We start from the raw sequence: 21,390 nt of genomic DNA on the forward strand, positions 1-21,390 counted from the left end.
GAAATCCTGATTTGTGGGTCTTCTTGCCAAAAACTTGGGAAATGAGACTAAGTCCTTGTTTAACTTTGCCTCATTCAATCCTGGAGAACTAAATAGCACACGTCTGAAATGAGGAAAATTTAAATTTAAAAATTTGCAGAAGTATACTTTACATTTGGTACTTTAAAAATTTATACTTTTAAATTTGACTTTCTTACTGTTTTAACCAACCACTAATTTTGTTCCTCGTGGAGAGGAGGTGAATGTAAATGTTATCATACGTATTCTATAGACACGGCTTAGACACAGGGGGTCTTACCCAATGTCAAATAAGTACCTGAAGACCAGCCTACATAAGAATCCAGGTGGCTGATGGTCCCCACCAGCTCCATCTGAACTCACATATGTGGACAACTACAGAAGCAACTTGGGATGAACCAAGTTCTAACCATAGTCTCAGAAATGCCACATGGTTTGCTATTTTCTTCTTGGGTGACTATGGAAGATACAGGAAAGCATTATATTATTTTGCAACGTAGCGATCTGGCAGCTACTTCGAGTCCATGATATTGGAACTCAAGGAAAACCTCTCAACATGTTTGCTGTGTTCCTCAGCAGACACTCCTGGCATCACCGGAAGGATAACTTTGTTGTGCCAAACTGTTTAATTCATCGCAGAGCTTGTTTAGCACCCCTGCACAAATGCCCCTTCTCCCACCACACACACATCTGCAAATGTCCTCTTTAAGAAAGACTATGCTTTAACCCCCCAAAAGTGCTGGCTCGCTTGGAAGAAGCAGTGATTTTTCTAGATCACTGGGGGAAATGACATGAGGAAGTGACAGGAGGGCATAATTATCATATGTCAATCTTCATTTATGAATTTATTTTTGAAGTGAAACTGCAGTATCAGGAATGAAGGGCTTTTTATGAATAATAATGGGATTTTTTTTAAAAAGGCGTTAAACGTATTTTTAAGAGAAAACAGAATAACAAAACTCAAAAGAAACATTTGAAAAGGAAATAAAGATGAAGAAGGGGAAACTGAGGAAGGAAATAACTTACGGAAAAGAATGGAATCAACACAAAAGGCAAAGCACCGAGGGCAGCACCTACACTGGGATCCCGGTGCCTGACTCAGGTGAGGCCTACGTCTATGCAGCTGCCTACGCAAAGTACACAGTACCCGAGATGAAAGAAAGAACACACACAGTGAGTGAAACTGGCATTAATTTCTGATTATAAAGTAGAGTTAAAATAGATGTTGACCTTAACACCTACCTTTTCCTCTAAGTCCTTTATCTGTCTTTTCTGGATGTCTGTTTTATCTTCTAAGTCACGGATTCTCTGGAGAAAGAAGAAAAAGGAAAAGCATTAGTGGGCATTAAGTTGAACCAAAAGATTCTTCACCAACCTAAAACAGTCAACTTTCTATAAAAACATTAGCAATAGTATGAGCAGCTGGAAATATCACATATACATTTTTTTTCATACCCAACTGCTGCATTTTCAAAATCACCTGCACCTGTGGTTGAAGTGATTTGCTAACCCTCTCTACTGGGTCTATCCCTGCAGACCCTTTCATCATGAGAGATACAGTCCCCACCCATTGTCCTCATGCTGGACCATGGGACTGGTGTTGGCGGGTGGGATGTGACTTGTGGAATGCTGCCTCCTAGCAGGGACAGTGTGAATCAGAACTAGTGAACAAGAAACAAACGTCGTTGTAAACCATTTGGATTAAGATTTTTGGTTGGTTGTTACTACAGTAAAAACTGGATAAAGCTGACTAACACAAATGCAAACAAGCCCATTGCTTTTTATTAACCTTTCTTTTCAACCTTATTTTAACTCTGTTTCAGGGTGGAATTTCCTCACAAAACACGACTGGCCAGTTCTCATAATACACAGTAGAGATTACACTTCCATAAAAATTTTAAGGAGGGAACTGATAAATCAGGGAAAAAGCAAACATGAAAAAAATAACCCAACTAATCCTGAAGACAATAAAGTTCCAGGACTATTTTGAATTTGTCTGTCAACTAGACAAATGGCTTCAGAGTTCCCTGTTATCTTGGAGAGTCTGTTAGCCACAGAGCTCCCGGCTACATCTGAGGTGTGCTAAATGCCAAGTTGCCCACGCATGGTTCTTATTGATGTTATCAAATAACCCCTGTTCCTCTTCCACTCACCTTGATCTCTGATGACCACATGATTCCTTCTTCTTGTAGAGCCCATCTGGATTTTATACCAGTTGCTTGTTACAGCTTCTGCGTGACAAATACTATATAGCCTGGCACTTCCAATTCTGAAATTCTTATGGAATCTACCTTTGACCTTTTCCTCACCTTCTAAGCTAAGACATAAACTAAGAGTTGGATGAAGAATCTGGGCTATAAATGAACATTGGGTGTCCATTTTGAACCTCGCTGGTGTAGATGAATCACAAATCACACACAACTCAAGCTGCATACGTCAGTTAGGAAAGTGGTTACGCGCAGTGGCCTTGGGGTCAGGTGGACCTGGGCTGCAATTCTGGTTCTGTTGCTTACTATCCGTGTCATCTTGGGCAAACCATTTAAGTGCTCTTATTTCAGAATCATTCTCTCTTGAAATGGGATATTAAGGATATTTGCCTTCGTGGGCTCTTTTGTAAATTAAATGAAATGATGTGAGTAGAGCCCTTAGTTTACTTGCTGACATGCCGCAAATGCCAGGAAGTAAGTGGCATCTTCCAAGCTTTGTTGCTGTTTGTTCTGGGAATAAAGGGAAAGGCCCTTGCGTTCTTTCACCCTTTTCAGATTGTGTGATCAGACTACGTATGGGCTGGGCTGAGTAACAGGAGGAAAGCATTAGTCCTGTCCTGGAGGAAGTCCTGCCTCCCTGCATAACAGGGAGAATCAGGCTCCATGAGAGTCAAAGGGTATTTCGTGACAAAGCAGTTGCAGAAACAGTAGTAAAATGCAGTGCGTCTACAACGCCCATTTTCTTAAGATGGAGTCATTACAAAACAGTCCTCCCTTATCTAAAGGTAGGTAGAAAACAAAAGTGGTTTATTTTACTCTGAAAATAGCGTCTCACTCCTGGGCTTCTCCACACCCATGCGCAGCACTGTGTACTTGGTACCGAGTCCCACTTGCTTAGTACCAACCCTACGCAGAAGTCACTCATCCTCACCTGGTGGGCTTGCTGCAAGAGCTCCATTCTCTCCTGAAGGATCTGACAGTCATATTCTCGGCTCTTCCTCAGCATCTGCCGCCGTAGCTTCTCTACCGCCGTCCTCAGCTCCTCTTGCTGTTTCTCACTCAGCAGTTCGCCAAACTTGATAACAGTTTCTTGCTGCAGAGCATTGTACAAAGTAGCTTCTAGTTCCTGGATTCTCTGGCAAATAAAATGAGAAAAGTCTAACTTTGGAATTGAGCATTTTCTATGTGGTGTGTGAGTGTACACATAAGTGTGTGTATGGGAAGAGATATGTTAGTTAGTCTTACAGGATCATAGCAATTAAATGCATTTCATAGTTTTCCCAAACTAACTACCCATATAATAATCCCCTTTATAAGAGTCCATAAGAATCATTTATCCAATATGTTAACTTCTTAGATGATGAGAAATTTGTTATTTTTCTTGGACAACTTTCATTGTTAAAAAGTTCTTACTTTGTTATAATAACTGTACATTCTTCTATTCTGAAATGTAGCTGAAAATAAGTTTGTTTTCTCTTCCATTTGACAGCCCTTCAAATATTTAAAGACATCTATTATAGTGGCCACATTTTTAGAAATAAGTATTGAAAAGTGGTCAAAGTTGGAATACAATACTTGAAATCAGAGGTAAATTTAATGCACAAAATGCCACGACTCTTCCACATGACAGACCTCAGTACCTGAAGATGGCTTTATAATCCCCATATTTCTTCTTAAAATAAAAATCAGGAAATATGATCCAAAAATGGCCTGGAGCTTCTGGAATTGGTCTGTTTTTTAAAATATATTTTTATTGATTTCAGAGAGGAAGGGAGAGGGAGAGAGAGATAGAAATATCACTGATGAGAGAGAATCATTGATTGGTTGCTTCCTGCACGTTCTGATCTGGGGGATTGAGCCTGCAATCCGGACATGGGCCCTGACTAGGAATCAAAATGTGCCTTCCAGGTTCATAGATTGACACTCAACCACTGAGCCACACTGCCTGGGCAAGTCTTTTCTTGTTTTAGATGAAGAGTCTATTCTTCCTCACATCTCAGTTTTGGATTTTTTTGAAACATGTTTCAGACACAGTTGCCAAAATATACAGTCTTGTTCCCTGTGACTTTGACAGAGGTAAACAGACATGCCCTGGTGAGGGATGTTTTCCTAACTCTTGTCATAGATTATGCAGATCTCATCTTTTTAAAGTATTGTTGTCTGAATGAGTACACACACAGCTTAATTGTTTTATGTACAGGTAGAGGAGGCAAGGATAAAGGGTGGGAAGGAGGGGAAGAATCGTTTCCTTCTTTATTCTCTAGTGACCAACTCATTCTCTCTTTTCCCCATCAAGTAATGCTCAGACCTCTTATTCATCTTGGAGGGGAAATACCAATTTATCTTTGTTATGAGCAGAAACTAAGTGCTTCACTCTTTTCCCAAAAGTGACTCGGGCTGCTTCCAGGAAAGCATTAGAAAAACTTCTACAAGCAACTCCCTGAAATGTTCCTCTTCTAAGTTTGCTCTTTTTCTCTTGAGTCATTGTTGTGGATTAATGATGGGGGGTTTGCATATGGACAGAAGAAATGCAAGCTCTCGTCCAATATTAGGAATTACTTGTTATGACTTTTGTACAGGAGAGTGAGTTAAGAGTGCTCCTCACTCGGCATGATCTGTGGGAGAGAAGGAATAGCCTATTTACTGATACACTTTGCTTATGGTGGCTGGATCATGGTAGTTAAGACCACAATGTCTGCAGTCAGATCTAAACACTACCTACTTACCAGTTTGGGCAGATTCCTTTCACTCTCTAAACCTTCATGTCCTCATATGTAATAGAGGGATAATATCACCTATACCTCTTAGACTTGTTGTGGGAAATAAGTGAATTAAAAATGTATATAACAAACATTAAAGACTTTATTAGTCTACCACTAAATTAGGCTCCCCAGTGGATTTAATTCATTTTCTCTTTAATCTACACGGCCATGCAGTCTGTCTTTCATTAAAATATTATATAATGATATACATTTAATTTAAAAATTTAAAGTAAAATTAAATATTTATTAAGTACTAGGGGCCCGGTGCACGAAATTCGTGCGCTGGGGGTGTGGGTGTGTGTGTGGGGGGGAGTGTCCTTCAGCCAAGCCTGCCCCCTCTCACATACGGGGAGCACTCAGGCATTGACCCCCATCACCCTCCGATCGCCAATCACCGGATCGGCCCCTTGACCAGGCCTGAGGCCTCCAGCAGAGGTGTCAGGCCTGGGCAGGGGACCCTCATTTCCCCCCATCACTGGTTCTGGCCCCAGCAGAGGCCTGATGCCTCTGGCCCAGGCGTCAGGCCTGGGCAGGGGACCCTCATTTCCCCCCATCACTGGTTCTGGCCCCAGCAGAGGCCTGATGCCTCTGGCCCAGGCGTCAGGCCTGGGCAGGGGACCCTCATTTCCCCCCATCACTGGTTCTGGCCCCAGCAGAGGCCTGATGCCTCTGGCCCAGGCGTCAGGCCTGGGCAGGGGACCCCCCTCTCCCTCTGATCGCTTGCTCCAGCCCCCGCCCAAGCCTGACGCCTCTGACCCAGGCTTCAGGGACCCCTAGCTCCAGGGACTTCCAGTTTCAACCGTGCCCAGCTCCCATTGCTGGCTCCACCCCTACTTCCTGCTATCACTGGCCAGGGCGGCAAAGGCGCCTGATTCTCCGATCATGGCTGGGGGGCAGGACAAAGGCGGCCCTGGGGGCTCTTAGCGCCCTCCTGGGTTTCTGATCACTGTCAGTGGCAGGGGGCTTCTTCCTGCTTTCCCTTTCACCTCCCTGCATTGTGCCTACATATGCAAATTCTTGTTGGCAGTTAACTGCCATCTGAGTTGGAAGTTAATTTGCATATAGCCCTGATTAGCCAATGAAAAGGGTAGCGTCGTACGCCAATTACCATTTTTCTCTTTTATTAGTGTAGATTATAAGAATATTTTAATATCATAGCAAAGAGCTAGAGATATATAATAAGAATTGGAAACCATTGAATAAATAAACCATTGCACGCTATGGCCTATTTGAGTATGTGGCATGACAAATTAAATCAGATGTTTTCCTCCATAGTATTTGATATAAACACTCTGAGTCTCTTGAGTGCTTGCTGTACCTACCATATATGCTTGGTCCAGAGCTTGTTTTCTGTAGTCTAGCTCTTCCTCCAGATAGCCTTTGATTTTGCAGAATTGTTCCTATAAAAAAGGGCCATGTTGATAAATAGAGTCAGCTTAGTTAACCAGAAAGTGATATATAATCATATTGATCAGTGTTCTCTCTAATTCCATCACAAGACAAATCATCAGTATTTGTAGGGTCATCGATTTTGTCTGTTAGGGAAATAGTTCAACTTTCAGCGTCTCACACAGACAATGTGAAAATCAATGGAAAGAAGCACGAAAGACATAATGAACAATGCTTTAAAGGATTTTTATGCCAATCCAAGAGTATAGATTTTGATAAGATAAATGTTCACTAATACGTATATCTGTGCAAATATATTATGATAGTGTATTTAGGTAAGGATGTTATGAAATGTAATTTAGCAGAGTTGAATAATGAAAAACTCATCTGATGACATCTGTGTATGATTAGCAAACACAAAGATAGATAAGAATTCAGAGAGTGGCGGCAATCCCACCCACCACCACAATGCTACTTAATGGGTGTCTGTTCCTGAGGCAGAGCCAGTAGGAACTGGAGACAAATCTAATCTTCCCTTGAGTCCTCAGCTTCTGTGTGCCTCTCAGATTGTGCACATTTTCCCATTAGTATTTAAAAATATATCTTTGTGTATAATACAGCCCCAAGTACAGTCAGTTATTTCTTTGTGTGTATGACTGCCTTCAGTACATAACTGCCTGCAAGACTCATTTTGCTGGTGACTGTCCTGAGTACCTCTGAGCTCCAATGCCTAGAACAGTGCCCAGTACAGGTTGAATGTGTAATTAATGTTTGTGCATTTAAAGAGTTTTCAAGGGTATTTTCAATATAAACAGTTCTTGAAGATTTCTGGGAACTTTGTTCCACAGTGTGTACACAAAATAATGGAAGGCTACAAACTTTCATCACTGCCAAATAAAACTGGTAGAAAGCAGTCATTTCCCATTGGCCTGTTCAATTTCCCTTTAATTTTTATGATACCTCATCTTTGTACTCACCATGTCACTTTCCAATTCCATCATTTTCTGGTGCAGGGCAGCTTCTGCTCCTTCGATTTGCTGGATCCACTGAACAAGACAAAAGTGTTCAACATGACTCCCTGGTATGGTGTATATGGTGCTCTCTACTGAGGTGCTTAGTCAGTTCCCCTTATAGCTCAGGAAACAGACTAAGAACTGAAATGAAAACTTGGTACATTTTATCTCTTAGTTCAGAAATAAGACTATAGTTTTTCATTCATTCATTCATTAAACGAATATATTAATTGATATCTATTATGTGCCAGGCAATGTGCTAGCTGCGATGGTAACCAACACATTTTTTTGCCCAACAACACATTCTTGCCCGCATGGAGATCACCATGGCAGGCTTTCTTGGGAAGTGACAATTGCACTGGAATCTGAACAATGAGTCAAAGGTGATTAGGCAAAAATGAGGGGCAATTTCCAACCAGAAGGGATGTCCAATTCTTCATGGTTGTGGGGAGCATGATGAAAAGAAGAATGCCAAGTAAGACTGGAGAATTAGCAATTTTTAAATATATAAAATAGTACAGCTACTAGTAAGTGTTAAAGAATCATTTTTGTTGAGTAGAGACATTTTAAAGCACATAAAAAAAACTTAGAAAATTTCCTTAACACTTAAAACATATAATTCTGTTTATGACATTGATGTTAGCATTGAACAATTCCCTGAATAAATTTCAACTTTGAATATTATGGTATGAACCTACCACACATATAATTTAAAAGAACAAGTCTTTTTTTTTTTTAAATATATTTTATTGAGTTTTTACAGAGAGGAAAGGAGAGGAATAGAGAGTTAGAAACGTCGATGAGAGAGAAACATCGACCAGCTGCCTCCTGCACACTCCCCACTGGGGATGTGCCCGCAACCCAGGTACATGCCCTTGACCGGAATCGAACCTGGGACCTTTCAGTCCGCAGGCCGACGCTCTATCCACTGAGCCAAACCGGTTTCGGCAAAAGAACAAGTCTTATACAGTGTCTCTACCAAGTTAAACATCAGCTTATCCCTTCAGGAAGTAATTGGGCATAATAATTAAGTGTGTAGGTTCTAGAAGCACACTACTTTGGATCTAAATCCCAATTCTAGCTTTTCATGGTTCTGTGGACTTGAAAGGTTACCTGATTTCTCTAAAAGCCTCAACTTTCTTATCTGTAATATGGGATCAATAATAATATGAAGATTAAAAGATGTATTTCATGTAACTAGGGAGAGCAAATCCCAGATATCATTTCACAAGTAAATTCCTCAATATGTATCTCTAACAGATAAGGCCTTTTTTCATTAAAAAGAAAAAAAAAAGCATAACCACAAGGCCATTTTCACATTTTGAAAAATTAACATTAACATTGTTGTCTGGTACCTGGTCCATATTAAAATTTCCCCAACTGTCAGCAAAATGTCCTTTTTATTACGCTTGGTTTGCTTGAATCAGGATACCAAAAAAGGTCATTTCACTATTTCTTTTCTTTTTCCTAATCCTCACCCGAGGATATTTTTTCACTGATTTTTAGAGAGAGTGGAAGAGACGGAAAGACAGAGAGAAATATCGATATGAGAGAAACATATTGATTGGTTGCCTCCTGTACATGACCCGAACAGGGCCTGCAACCTGCAACCAGAATCGAAGCCAGGACCCTTGGGTCTGCAGGTTGACGCTCTATCCACTAAGCAAAACCAGCTAGGGCAATTTCTTAAGTACCTTTTTATTTTATAACCATTTTTTAAATGTCTTTGTTTTGTTTGAGTAAGATGACAGGCTCATTTGATTTGTAGAATTCCCTCATTTCAGTTTGTAGTAAGCTGATTGCTTCCTCTTGGTTTCATTTATTTTATAACAAGCTTTATATGCAGTTAGGAATTAAGGAAGCATCTCAAGGGACTTACATAGTTCTCATTAGACCCAACCACATATACATGACTCTCAACTATGTGCGATTCTCAAGGCACCCTGAATACAGCCAGTTATCAGACTTATCTACCTGCTCTTTCCTCCTCTTTCACTCTTCCTACCACCCATCAGGTTTAGACACAAGAGGGCAGAGCACACTCTCATGTTGGGCTTTCTGAATGAGCCTGCAGAGAGCTACCACCAGGTCCCAGAATTCTTTGGAAACAATTTGCATGTACACACCCAAGGAAAAGCCCATAAAAAGAGCCACATTCCAATTTACCGCTTCTCAATTGTTAACACCAGAAGGCCACAAATGGCATTACTTGTGCTAAAGCCCATGATACCAAACCTAAACTTAATGTCTGACCTAATTGCAGTTGTGACCTTTACTGGGAATATAATCTCGGTCAACCAGTCTGGAATTCTCTGGGCAACATTCTTTGTCCCTGGAGCGCTTCTCTCTTCCCCGTAGGATCAAGAGGCAACCTGCATGATAAGACCTTTGCCTGCCTCCCCTGAAAAAAGGATGTCCTGGCCTAGAAATGCTGGTTTATTTTCTTTTGTTAATAGCTCCCTAGCCCCACCTTTCTTCCTATAAAAGCTTTCCGTTTTGCACGACCTCTAAGAGTGGTGTTATAGTTGCTAGCTGGGATGCTGCCCAGTCCATGAATCACTTAAAAAGCCAATCAGTTCTTCAAATTTAAGGAAGTACCGTATGATTTCACTCATATGTGGAATCTAACGAACAAAATAAACTAACAGACAAAGTAGAAACTCATAGGTAGACAACAGACTGACAGTTGTCAGAGGGGAAGGGAGCTGGGGGACTGGATGAAAAAGGTGAAGGGATTAAGCAAAAACAAAACAATACAAAACAAAACATAACAAACAAAAAAACCCACCATAGACACAGACAACAGTATGGTGATTACCAGAGGGAAAGGAGGGTGGAGGGAGGTGGCAGAGGGTAAATGGTGACAGAAGGAGATTTGAGTTGTGGTGGTAAACGCACAATGTAATATACAGATGATGTATTATAGAATTGTACACCTGAAACCGATATAATTTTATTTACTAATGTCACCCCCAATAAATTAAATTAAAAAATCTTCAAATATACTCGGTTGAATTTTGTTCTAACAAAATCCTTCTTTATCGGTTTCCCATCTTGGTAAGGATTGCTTGAATAATGTAATTTAGAAGGTTTTCCATTTTTATAGAATTCTATTTTTAAGAGACTTCAAAGCAAGAATTATCCACCCACCCCAAATCAGTGTGTAGACTTTTTTTGGTGTGTGTTTTCATTTTATCTGGGTTGTCTCACCCTGAAAAATAAAATCTTTATTAGGCATTCAATAACCCTACCCTACTCTTTAGGTGTTAAGCCAGGCACGGAGATGATTTGAAAGTCAATACAATTTATTACCTTCTCTGCCAGGGACAGCACAGTGCTGGCCTGAATTATGGCCACTTGTTCTTCATTTCTTAAATTCTGTGAAAAAAGACAGAAAAAAAAATAAGCTGAAGACATGCCAGATATTTACATTATCAGAAAATATTGCCTAAGTGCTTGCCACAGACACAAATGCATGGAACCTTAACAAATGTTCTATTTAGTAATAATTCTTCACAAAGAGTTCATTCAAAATCTATAAAAAGTATATTGTTTCTTTATACCTCTCAAACACTGACTTGGTTTTGTTTCACCATTAGCATACTTCATTAATAGTCATGCTATAAGAAGAGCATAAACCAAAATGAAATAAACAGTAATCTCTGCATAGCAGTTTCATGCGATTTCATTGATAATGTTCTCCCCTTTGACAATTGTTTAAGGGAAAAAATGGTGTAACTTCTCAACCTACATGTATCATTCATCTAAGATCTCAATGAACAGTCCTCCCACTGGATTAATATGCCTTGACCCTGCCTGGAAGGTGTTTTTAAAAAGAAAAAGGACTATAGCTTCCTGGTCCATTTTTATGTGGCTGCCACCAACCCTACTATTCAGCACCATTTGCAATTGCATGACTGATGAATTTCACGCTGGATGCCTCCAAGCAACAGTCAGAAGGCAATCAGCTTTAATCACTGCAGATGTGGTTGGCATTCAAATCAGAAACCTGCTCACGAAAAGCATTTTACCAGTTCCCATCTCTGTCACTGCCTTCCAGAGATCCTTACAATCCTTTAGCCAAGTTGTCTGATAAACTGTTGATTCTCTCTGGAGAGCTACATCCTTCGGTGACCATGGCCCCCCACTTGATATTATTTCACAGGCGACACTTTGGCAAGGATTTCTTGCCTCTTGTTAGGCAAATTCTTATCTTTCCTGCACTTACTTAATTCATACTTACCCCATTGTCCCCCAGGATATCAAGCTGCTTTATGAGATCAGGGATGTTCACATCCTGCAAAATCAAGGAGATGCACTCAAGTCAAAGACACAAATGTGGCTTCCCATTTTCCCAGTGCCCCAAGCCTAATATAGAGAAGACATTTTAACCCTGTAATTCCTTGGGTTTTCAAGGAGGCACGCCTGGTTTTAAATTTCCACTGTGCTTCTTATAAGCTGTGTGAATTTTGGAAAACTACTTAACAGTTCATTCTCAATTTTGCCAATTGCAAAATGAAGGTAAAAAAATACCTCCTTTAAAGGCTGATCTTGAGGAGAAACAGATTATATACAAAAGAGTCTAGAACAGCCGTGGGCAAACTACGGCCTGAGGGACGGATCCGGCCCGTTTGAAATGAATAAAACTAAAAAGAAAAAGACCGTACCCTTTTATGTAATGATGTTTACTTTGAATTTATATTAGTTCACACATCCATGCTTTTGTTCTGGCCCTCCCATCCAGTTTAAGAACCCATGTGACCCTCGAGTCAAAAAGTTTGCCCACCCCTGGTCTAGAATGTAGTGAAGGCTTACATTAACTTTTTTATAATAGTTGTCCATTTTTTCAGTCATGGTAGACTTCAGGTATAAAGAAAAATAATAGGTAGTAAATATAAATAATGAACCAACCTCATTTTAATTAATGGGATTCTGAGTTGGTTGAGATTTTGACTGCCACATAAACTGTAATGCAGTCCTTCTTTTAATTGAGCTTTAATTTCATCTTTTGGAAACAGCGGATTTTTACTATAATCCTTGCATCAGTCTAAAGCAAGTAAACTCCATTGCAAAGAGTTCCTTTGGATATACACTGAGTGGCCAGATTATTATAACTCAGTGTATAATAATCAGTACAATGAAGTGAATTAATCATGCAAATAATAATAATAATAATAATAATAATAAAACCTTGAGAGTATTTGCTTAGGAAGTTTTCAATATTCAGTATTTTTGGAAGTGTCAATGAAGTACTGATGAGGTGGTCATAATAATCTGGCTACTCAGTGTAAATGACAACCATTGGGTAAGGTAGTTTATGATTTATCGTAAGAAAAAAGTATCCAAGAAAAAGATGAAGCAAAGTACTTTTCATTTAATTAGAGCTGAATAAAAAATTGCTTTGCTTTACAAATTTTCATGTAGCTCAGGAAGGCCAGAGTTTAAACCTTGGTGAAAGTGGTTGAAGATGGAAGTCAAGGAAGCACAATTTTACTACCTCATCCCCTCCTCCTACCCCACACTTTTTACCTCATTAGTACCACTTTCTCCTCTTATCTTCAAAGGCAACATAGCAGATCCTACCACAGGGGAAAGTCTAGCTCATTCTCATAGGCAGAGGGAAGGCAACTAACGCAGGATATTTGGCAGCTCAAAGTGGGAGCAGGAAGGGCCATGCAGAAGGTAAGGAGAGGCCAGGAATAGCGGGAGGCTTCCCAGTTTTACTTCTGGAATAGATATTTGCCATGTGATTTCATTACATTGAAGGACAATATTGATCCCAGGAGATGGAGCCAGCTCCATTCAACCTTAATATTATTTACAATGTAATCCAATATCACTACAGATAGAAGTATATTTTGTCAAACTGAGCAATATAAATCTTCCCTAAATTAAACATACCTAGAGAGATGCTGAACTAGACAATTTCAAGGTCTCTTTTAATGCTGAAATTCCAAGAATATGAATTCCACAGCACTTACAACCAACATCACAACAGAGGGACTCAACAAGTACATTTTTATCTAGCGTACTTGAAATATGTTTATTGAACTACTGAATTCATTGAATATTTCCTCTAGATAATTAAAGATTATATTAATATTTTGAATTCATATTCTTTATGTTACTCTGTTCTAAATAATCATGGCTTCCTGTGTTCTTTGTTGTTACATTTCACACATCTGTCACACATTTATTTTATGTTCTATTGATTTTCCAATGGACATGACTACTTTCAATTCTTACCCAGTTTGTATCAAAATGACATCCAGTGACCGAAAGACAAAAGTCATGAGCAACCTCCCCTTTTCCAATTCCCAGTTTTTCCACTTTCTTACAAACGTAAAACATCAAATATCTGCCTACCTTGACACCTTCTTTCATACAGTAGATCTGGAGAGCACTCACACCATCTGAGAATGGGTGAATTTGTAGATTAAATGGAGGGGACCGTCTCTCTCTTTCCTTGAAATACAGTGGAGAATATATGGGCATTAAAAAAAAGCAACAACTGATTAAACACTAAACCAGTTGTCTGCTATTTCAGCAGTGTATCAATATGACATTTGGAAAAAAAAAACCTCAAGATGTTCATGCTTAAATTTAATGGAAATGACTGATTAGTCAGCAAAGGTATGTAAGGGAATTTATAAATGGTGTCATCCAATCTTGCAAATTTTTTGGATCAGGGAAATGTGGGAAGTGGGATTGCAAGTCAAACTATCAGAATATTTAGAGCTTTTAGGTATCACAAAGAGTTATCTTTTGACCATGCAGTTTTGTGGCAGCTAACAGACTTTTGCATATTCAATCCACTCAAGCTTTATGAATAATGTGCTGTATATGGGCTACCAAAGACAACTCTTTTTCATTGAAGCATACTGACTACTAACTCTATCCAGACCTAATTTGAAAGGACCTCAAGAAAAAATTGTTGGCAGAATAAGATAAATTAAATAAGAATGTTTCTTATCCTTTACATTTCAACATACATTCAACCAGATCCTAAGCCAGATTCTGCATGATACAATCAAAATCTTATTTGATTGATATGTTTTACTTAAAAAACAAAAACACAACTCTAAAATTTGGTTAGATTAACCAAAGTATTTCTCAAAACAAGTTACCTTGCTTCTTAGCTTTTGGCATAAATGCATGATAGACTAAAAAAGTTGACTGAAAAATTCAAATGTCCAATGATAAAATAATTTTGCATATAGTGCACTTTGAAATATAAGTTTTAAGGTGACTTTTTTCAAGTCAGAATTAAATGAAGGATGGAAATGATTATTTGAAAGCAATGAATCATTGATGAAGTTTGAAATTGCTTCTTTAAATTATTTAAAGTCTATTCATTAGTCTTGTTCATCAAGGCATTAATAGTGTTGAAAAAATACAGTATCTGGGCAGACATCCTGAATTGCATCAATGCTTTACCACTCACTAATCACAGGACTTGGGCGACGGATTCAACCTCACTTGCCTCATCTATAAAACCTGGATTGTGGTTGTGAGGTCCAATGAGAGTATGCAGCTGAAATGCTTAATTCAGCACCTCACACATAGCACGTGCTCCATGTGTGTTAGCTATTATGATTATTATCATCATTATGATCATCATTTCCTTACTTCTAGCTCTAGGTTTCGAAACTCCAGCAGTTCATTCTGGTCTCTGGCATCCTGCAGTTCCTGTTGTAAGCGGTGATTTTCTGCCTCCTGCTTTTCTATCTAATAAAGTAAATCCTCAAGTTAGGAGAACATTGCCAATACAACTTTGCGAAGCAAGCATAGATAGCATTCATTTACTCAGTGAATAACCCATCTAGATTCTAGACCATGAAAAAAACATCCCAAGTAGATGTGACTATGGCAAGTCTTTGGCTTTCCTTCCAGTTATCCTTCGGTTGAGTTTTTCAGGTCATAGAGGAAAACACTGGAGAACACCTCCATTCATTGAGATAAAGTCTAGAGACCCTGTGAGTAGTGAATCTGAGGGTACTCATTATGGCCTTGCTGGGGTTCCCAGAATGGAGTACATAATGGAATCTTATACCTCTTATTTCTGGAGTTAGAAGTTGTCGGGAAAATAATTTTTAAAAAACATCTCTGATCATATACAAACTTTGCTGAGTTCCAGTTACCTTCAGAGTAAAGCCAAACTTCTCAATATGGAATTTAAAAACCTTGATATTCTGGTTACCAAGTAGCTTTCCAGTTTTAGATGTTATCACTCTCATCTCAACACATTCACACACTCGCATGAACACATACACACTAGAATCTAGAAACCCAGATCTACTCCATGGACTGACTACTTCAGGAGCTACCTTTGCTCATCTGTCTGCCTAAAAGGGATCCCCCCACTTCTTTTCTAGGTGAGGAAATTCTACACTTCCTGGGACACCAAGCTCTAACATTTCCTACCGTAAGAGCTTCCATGTCTACCCATCCAGAATAATAACTCCTCTGTTTTCCTATAGGGCTGTCCTATAGGACTTCTAGTATAACCTGATGAAGCATGGAATTAAGTGGGTTGTGTATGAACATGCCTCACCCTATAGACAGGGTCCATGTCTACAAGGAATCAACAAATTTCATGATCTGCAAAGGGTTATGGGCTGCCTTTGATATTAGCTATGTGGGTAGACATTTCTCAGTAATTATTTAAAGCCTTAAAGTTAGAAGTATAAAAAAACAGGGGCTTTTCAGCATAGGATGAATTTTACTTTCCCAAGTATACATACTTGAAGTAGGATGCTTTGCTTTATTGTTGTTTCAGTTTTGTTTCACTTTTAAAAATCTGAGCTCAACGTTCTGCTTTTAGCCCAAAGAAATCAAGACCAAATGAAATCAGACAGAAGACATAATGGGAATTATGTTTTAGATGACAAAGAGATGTAATAGCACATATTACTGGGCATTTCTGAGACTGCTAAAATCCTCTTTTACTCATAGCCTCATGACATACAAAAATTAGAGGGAAAGAAAGATGGGAAAATAGTGAGCTGTGTGACATTAATTCAAGTCAATTCAAGTTTTTACATTAGATAGTTGTGGTCAAGAAAATATTTGAAAGTTTTCAGAAGTTGACTTAGATCACAAAAATATTCTACTTTCTAGCATCTTGTATTGGGACTAGAGATGGGATATTGGGGGAAATTCCTGATTCTGGTGTTTAGTGCTAGCAAGTAGATAGTTGGTTTGTAGGTTGTAATTCACAGACCAGAGCCAACGTCTAATAAGGTTTCTTTGTAGGGACCCCTTAGCCTTTCTGAGAGTATGAGTTCTCAGTCTTGAAATACCCACCTACTTTGTATTTATCAGCCCTGTCTCTAATCATGCAGAAGGTGAGATAGGATGTCCTAACTTTGCCAGGCCAGAGGGGAAGGAGGACAAGTACTAGTATCTTCTTTCCTTTCCTTATGGTTAATTTCTATTACTTGTCAAAGCTAGGAAATATTGGCAGAAATTATTCTAAGATAATTTCTATATAATTTTGGGTAGACCTACAGAATTATTTCCCTTATTCCAATGGGCTTTCAAATTCTATTTTTGTCAAGAAAAATATAAAGGATTATGTTGCAATTTTAAAATTATATTCCTGGAAAGTAAACACCAAAGGAAAAGCCACCTTTGAACTTAAAATGATCTGTTATATTTCATTGCCCCAAATCAAAATAACCCATCATCTGGGACTAAACTAGGCTTTTGCATCTTGATTTGTTGAACAAAATCCTGGACATGAAATTTTGTGCTTTGGAGGAATCTTTTCAAAAGTTCTTTTATTAAAAAAAAAAAATTAACAGCCAAGTTGAGCAAAAAAGACTAAAAGTGAAAACTGACTGTGATAGGTTGCAGCATGGACTTGGAGTCATAACCTGTCACTTCCTTGCACAAAATAACAAGTCCTATTCATAGTGTGCTTTTTGTAGATGGACAACCACATAGCATGTGTGCACGTGTGGCTGTGTGTATATATATATGTATGTATGTACAGCATATATACAGTATATATATATATATGGTTAACACATCAATAGGTATCAGGGATCACATCCTTTTGCGTTGGCGCAATGCCCAGCACAGAGCCATGCACACGTGCCACTCCACTGATGGTGATGGCGGTGACAGGGATGCAGTCGAGCACGCAGCAGAGGAGAATACAGCACCGAGAAGCCGCCCCTTCCCCTGGCCCCTGTGCCACTCCTGAGAGGACCCCTGCTGCTCCTGGATCTCTCATCATTGTCTCCTCTGCCCCACTAGGGTATTGCGCCCAACATACCTTTTCTAAAAGCTCCTGGTTTCTCTTAATGAAAAGTTGTTTATCTTCTACCCAGTGTGAATCCTGTTTGACAAAGAATATCGCGCAGTCAGCATTTCAGAGTGGCACGAAAGAGCCCGTGTTGTCAAACCACTTTGCCAGAGCCGTCTTCTTTTCACCCAGTTTGTTTGCCTGCCAACCATTGGTAAATGACACCCAACCCCTGCCAGCTCCGTATTCAAAGACAACTGGGGCCAAAGCTGCCAGGAAAATTGAACCCCCTTTTCATTGTCACTCACTACCTCTACCTTTTTCAGTCTGAATAATCCAGGACCAGCCTTTTGGGGACTCAGAAGTGACCACAGAGGCAAAGAGTGACAAGGGTCAGAATGCACACAGGCTAGATACATATGGATGGAAAACATTAAAATGCAGAACCATAAATGTAGCGGAGAGGCAACGAATGCAGCTGCAGGGGTGGGTCCTTGTCTTAGCAGTGTATGACCACCCCAGGCTATTGGTACAGGGCTTCTCTTCCTCTGGCATCTCCCTCTTGCCCAACCTCATTCGCTGTTGTGGCTGGGTTCACGCTCTGGCCAGAAAAACACCAGGAACAGAAACACAGCGCTGGACATTCTGACACATTTGAGAAAGGTCACTGTGGAGAGCCAAGCCGTGTCCTGGGTGTGGCCCGTGCACAAGGGTGATCTAGAGGAAGGTCAGATCGAATGGCCAGCAACCAAATGCCTACCTGCCCTTTCTGAGCCAGAGTCGCTTCCAGATCTTCAATTTTGGCTTTATACCTTAGCACCTCTGCTTGGAGCTGTTCTTGAGCCTAGTGAAATCAAAAATCCAGAACTCAGTAAGTAAAATGGTAACTCAATGTTTTTCTTCCCCTCATCTTCCTTGATTAGAACTCAGCAAGGAAAAAAAAGAAGAAGAAGAACATTCTATGACCAAAGAATCCCTTAAAACTATTTTTGTGATCTAAATTCTTGCTTAAAACTTTCAGGGGCTCCTTTGGCCATTGGGTTAAAATTCAAGCTCTTTAGTTTGGGACTTGAGATTTCCCATTATATTTCCAATCTTTTCCCACTGTTCAGGAGCACCACAGTCCACCCCTTACCTGCTGGTGATCTCCCGTCTCCTAAATATGCTTTGTGACTCTCCAGCTTGCTCTCATTTGACAAGCCTTCTCCCATTTTGCCTCTCCAAAATCTTTCCATTCATTCAGAGCCAACTTTGTGACCTAAATCTAAATCCAAATCCAAGTATTTATGTATGTATGTGTCCATGTAGATGTCAAGTGTTGTGTGTATTAATAATTTTGAACACTAATCTTTTAAGGAATAACCCTACTTCATTTAGTGTAGTAATTTATTCTTAGATATTTTCGTATTTTCTGTTTACGATTCTATTTTCTGCAAAAATTAGGTTTTATTTTTTTCTGAACATACATATATTTTTCTCTTCTCTTATGATCTGCATAAATTCTTTGTTACAAAGGTGAATAAAGTCAGGAATGGTAGGTATCCTTTCCTTATTCCTTATAGAGAGGAGAATATTTATTTGGACTGTTAAGGATTGTATTCATCTTTATCAGGTTAAAAAAAATGCCAAGCTTAATTTTGCTAAGAGCTTTTTTAACTTTGAATGGGTGTTGAGTGTACTTTATTTTTTTTCTTGCATCGAAATAATTTTATCTTTTGTTTTCATTGATACTATTTCATCTATATTACATTGTCTATTTTTTCATTTCTACTTCTTTGATTTTATTGTGTTGCTTTTTCCAACATCTTGATTCATTTTAGACTATTTTGCTTTGCATGTTAAGTGTTTTTTTTTATTCTAATAGCCAGAGATAAAGCTAAACTTTTATTTAGATGGGAAAGTGAGGTAAGAGTAAAACAACTAATTTCTATATGACCAGCTCTCCAAAACACAAGGCATATGATATTATTTTAATTGGCAATGTTATGTTAGCTAGAATGCTTAATAAATGCTGATAATGAAAACCACAACTATTATAGTTATAGGACATAAATATGAAGGCACACATGTACACCCCATTCTGATGATTGCTTTTTTGTAAACATGTTTACTCATATATATGTATGTGCATGTATACATGTCACCACTTAAAAATATATAACTATAGTATCTATCCTTTTCCACTAAACAACTAACAGTAGGTCCTACAACACTCCTCAGCATACTCAAGAGCAAGGGTGGGGAATGTCCAGCCCACAGGATGTATAAGGCCCGTGGTTTAGCCCTGCCAAGGCATTAGGGGTGAGTTCATTAAATGTTTGACCAGATATATAGCAGGCTAATTTCTAAGTTGATTATTTTGTAAGGCCCACAAATTATGTTTTAAATATCCAAATGGGCCCTTGGCAGAAAAAAGGTCCCCCCCCCCTGCTCTAGACCCTGTAAATAGGAAGGAGGATAAACCACGGGAGATCACACTCCTTCTGCCCTTTGTTAATTAACCTCTGGGGCAGTTGTGGCAGGGTGGTTCTAACCCTGAACTCAGAAAGACTAGGTTCATATCCTAGCTGTAATCTAAGCTATGTATTCTCATTTTAATTGAGCTAAGCTACATTTAAGCCTTTCTAAGATATTATTTCCACTTCTATAAAAAGAAGATAACAAAAGCATTTAATGCATAGGGCTATTTTAGGATTCCATGATATAAATGTATATAAAGTGCTCAGCACAATGCCTGGAACACAGCAAGCACTAAATAAACGTTAAATGTTAGCATTGTGTGTGTTTATTTTTATATTTTTGAAATAGGCTTATGAGAGGCAATTGTAAAAAATGGAAGGAACATCTGATCCAGTAAGACTTGAGTTGGAATCTCAGTTTCCCACTTATTACCTGTGTGATCTTGGGCAATTCAATGAACCTCTCTCAGCCTCAAATTCCTCTTTTATAAAATACCTGCCTTTGGGAGCCGTCACAAGGATTAAATGAGATATTGGCAGTGGAAATTCTCAGGAGGCTGCTGATGCAATGCTGTGTACTTACTAACTAAGGAGAGAAACTGGCTAACCATTGCTTTTGAAAGACAAAAGTGATTTTTTTTCCCCAAGCAAGAAACTGAAAAAAATGGATTATCAACATTCAATATTGTCTAGTTTTGAAAATGTTAAGTTTTCAAATAGCAAGATACTCAAATATCTAAAAGAAACAAAAGCATCGATCCAGGCTGGTTCTAATGTCTCTAGATCCAAGCTTGTTGACATAAAAGATACAACAGTTCAAAAGCCGCAGAGGAGAGAAGGGCACAGGGAAAGCTACCGGATTGATATTTTTATGTCGGTGAGTCTTTGATGCTGCGAGGGCTGCGTAAAAAGCCAGTTCCGAGCACTCTCCGAGACACACACTAACCTTGGAGCCGAAAAAAGCGTCGATGATGCCTCCAGTCTGCTCCTGCAGGAGGGCATACGCTCTTTGGAGGGCCTGGTATTCTTTTGTTAGTTGTCGAAATCGTAGCTCAGACTCTTCAGCTGCTAAACTCTTGAGGTAGAAAAAATAAAAAAAGCCGAAAAATAATTATGCTAAGTTCAGGTCCTGTGTCCAATGTGAAATATTAACCTCCATCTACTTTAAAAACATTATCTTTATTGTTTAAAGTATTACAGATGTTCCCTCCCACCCCCATTGACACCATCCACCTCAATCCTGCCCCCTCCCTGGGTCTTCCCTGCACTATTGTCTGTTCATGTGCTATG

At 39.2% G+C, this 21,390-nt stretch overlaps 1 protein-coding gene across 1 annotated transcript in view; it reads right to left on the reverse strand.

Annotated features, from left to right (window-relative positions):
- The window catches only part of JAKMIP2 (janus kinase and microtubule interacting protein 2), a 129,700-nt gene that overhangs the window by 13,734 nt on the left and 94,576 nt on the right, over nucleotides 1-21,390 (reverse strand). The window contains exons 10-20 of the mRNA XM_015572604.1: nucleotides 21,047-21,175; nucleotides 18,402-18,485; nucleotides 17,672-17,734; nucleotides 15,019-15,117; nucleotides 13,756-13,854; nucleotides 11,633-11,686; nucleotides 10,702-10,767; nucleotides 7,354-7,422; nucleotides 6,310-6,387; nucleotides 3,157-3,360; nucleotides 1,261-1,326 (exon numbers count right to left, since the gene is read on the reverse strand). Coding sequence (XP_015428090.1) covers nucleotides 1,261-1,326; nucleotides 3,157-3,360; nucleotides 6,310-6,387; nucleotides 7,354-7,422; nucleotides 10,702-10,767; nucleotides 11,633-11,686; nucleotides 13,756-13,854; nucleotides 15,019-15,117; nucleotides 17,672-17,734; nucleotides 18,402-18,485; nucleotides 21,047-21,175 — 1,011 coding nt within the window. The remainder of the gene's footprint in view (nucleotides 1-1,260; nucleotides 1,327-3,156; nucleotides 3,361-6,309; nucleotides 6,388-7,353; nucleotides 7,423-10,701; nucleotides 10,768-11,632; nucleotides 11,687-13,755; nucleotides 13,855-15,018; nucleotides 15,118-17,671; nucleotides 17,735-18,401; nucleotides 18,486-21,046; nucleotides 21,176-21,390) is intronic.

The sequence above is a fragment of the Myotis davidii genome, unplaced genomic scaffold, assembly GCF_000327345.1.
Source record: "Myotis davidii unplaced genomic scaffold, ASM32734v1 scaffold89, whole genome shotgun sequence".
Taxonomy (NCBI): domain Eukaryota; kingdom Metazoa; phylum Chordata; class Mammalia; order Chiroptera; family Vespertilionidae; genus Myotis; species Myotis davidii.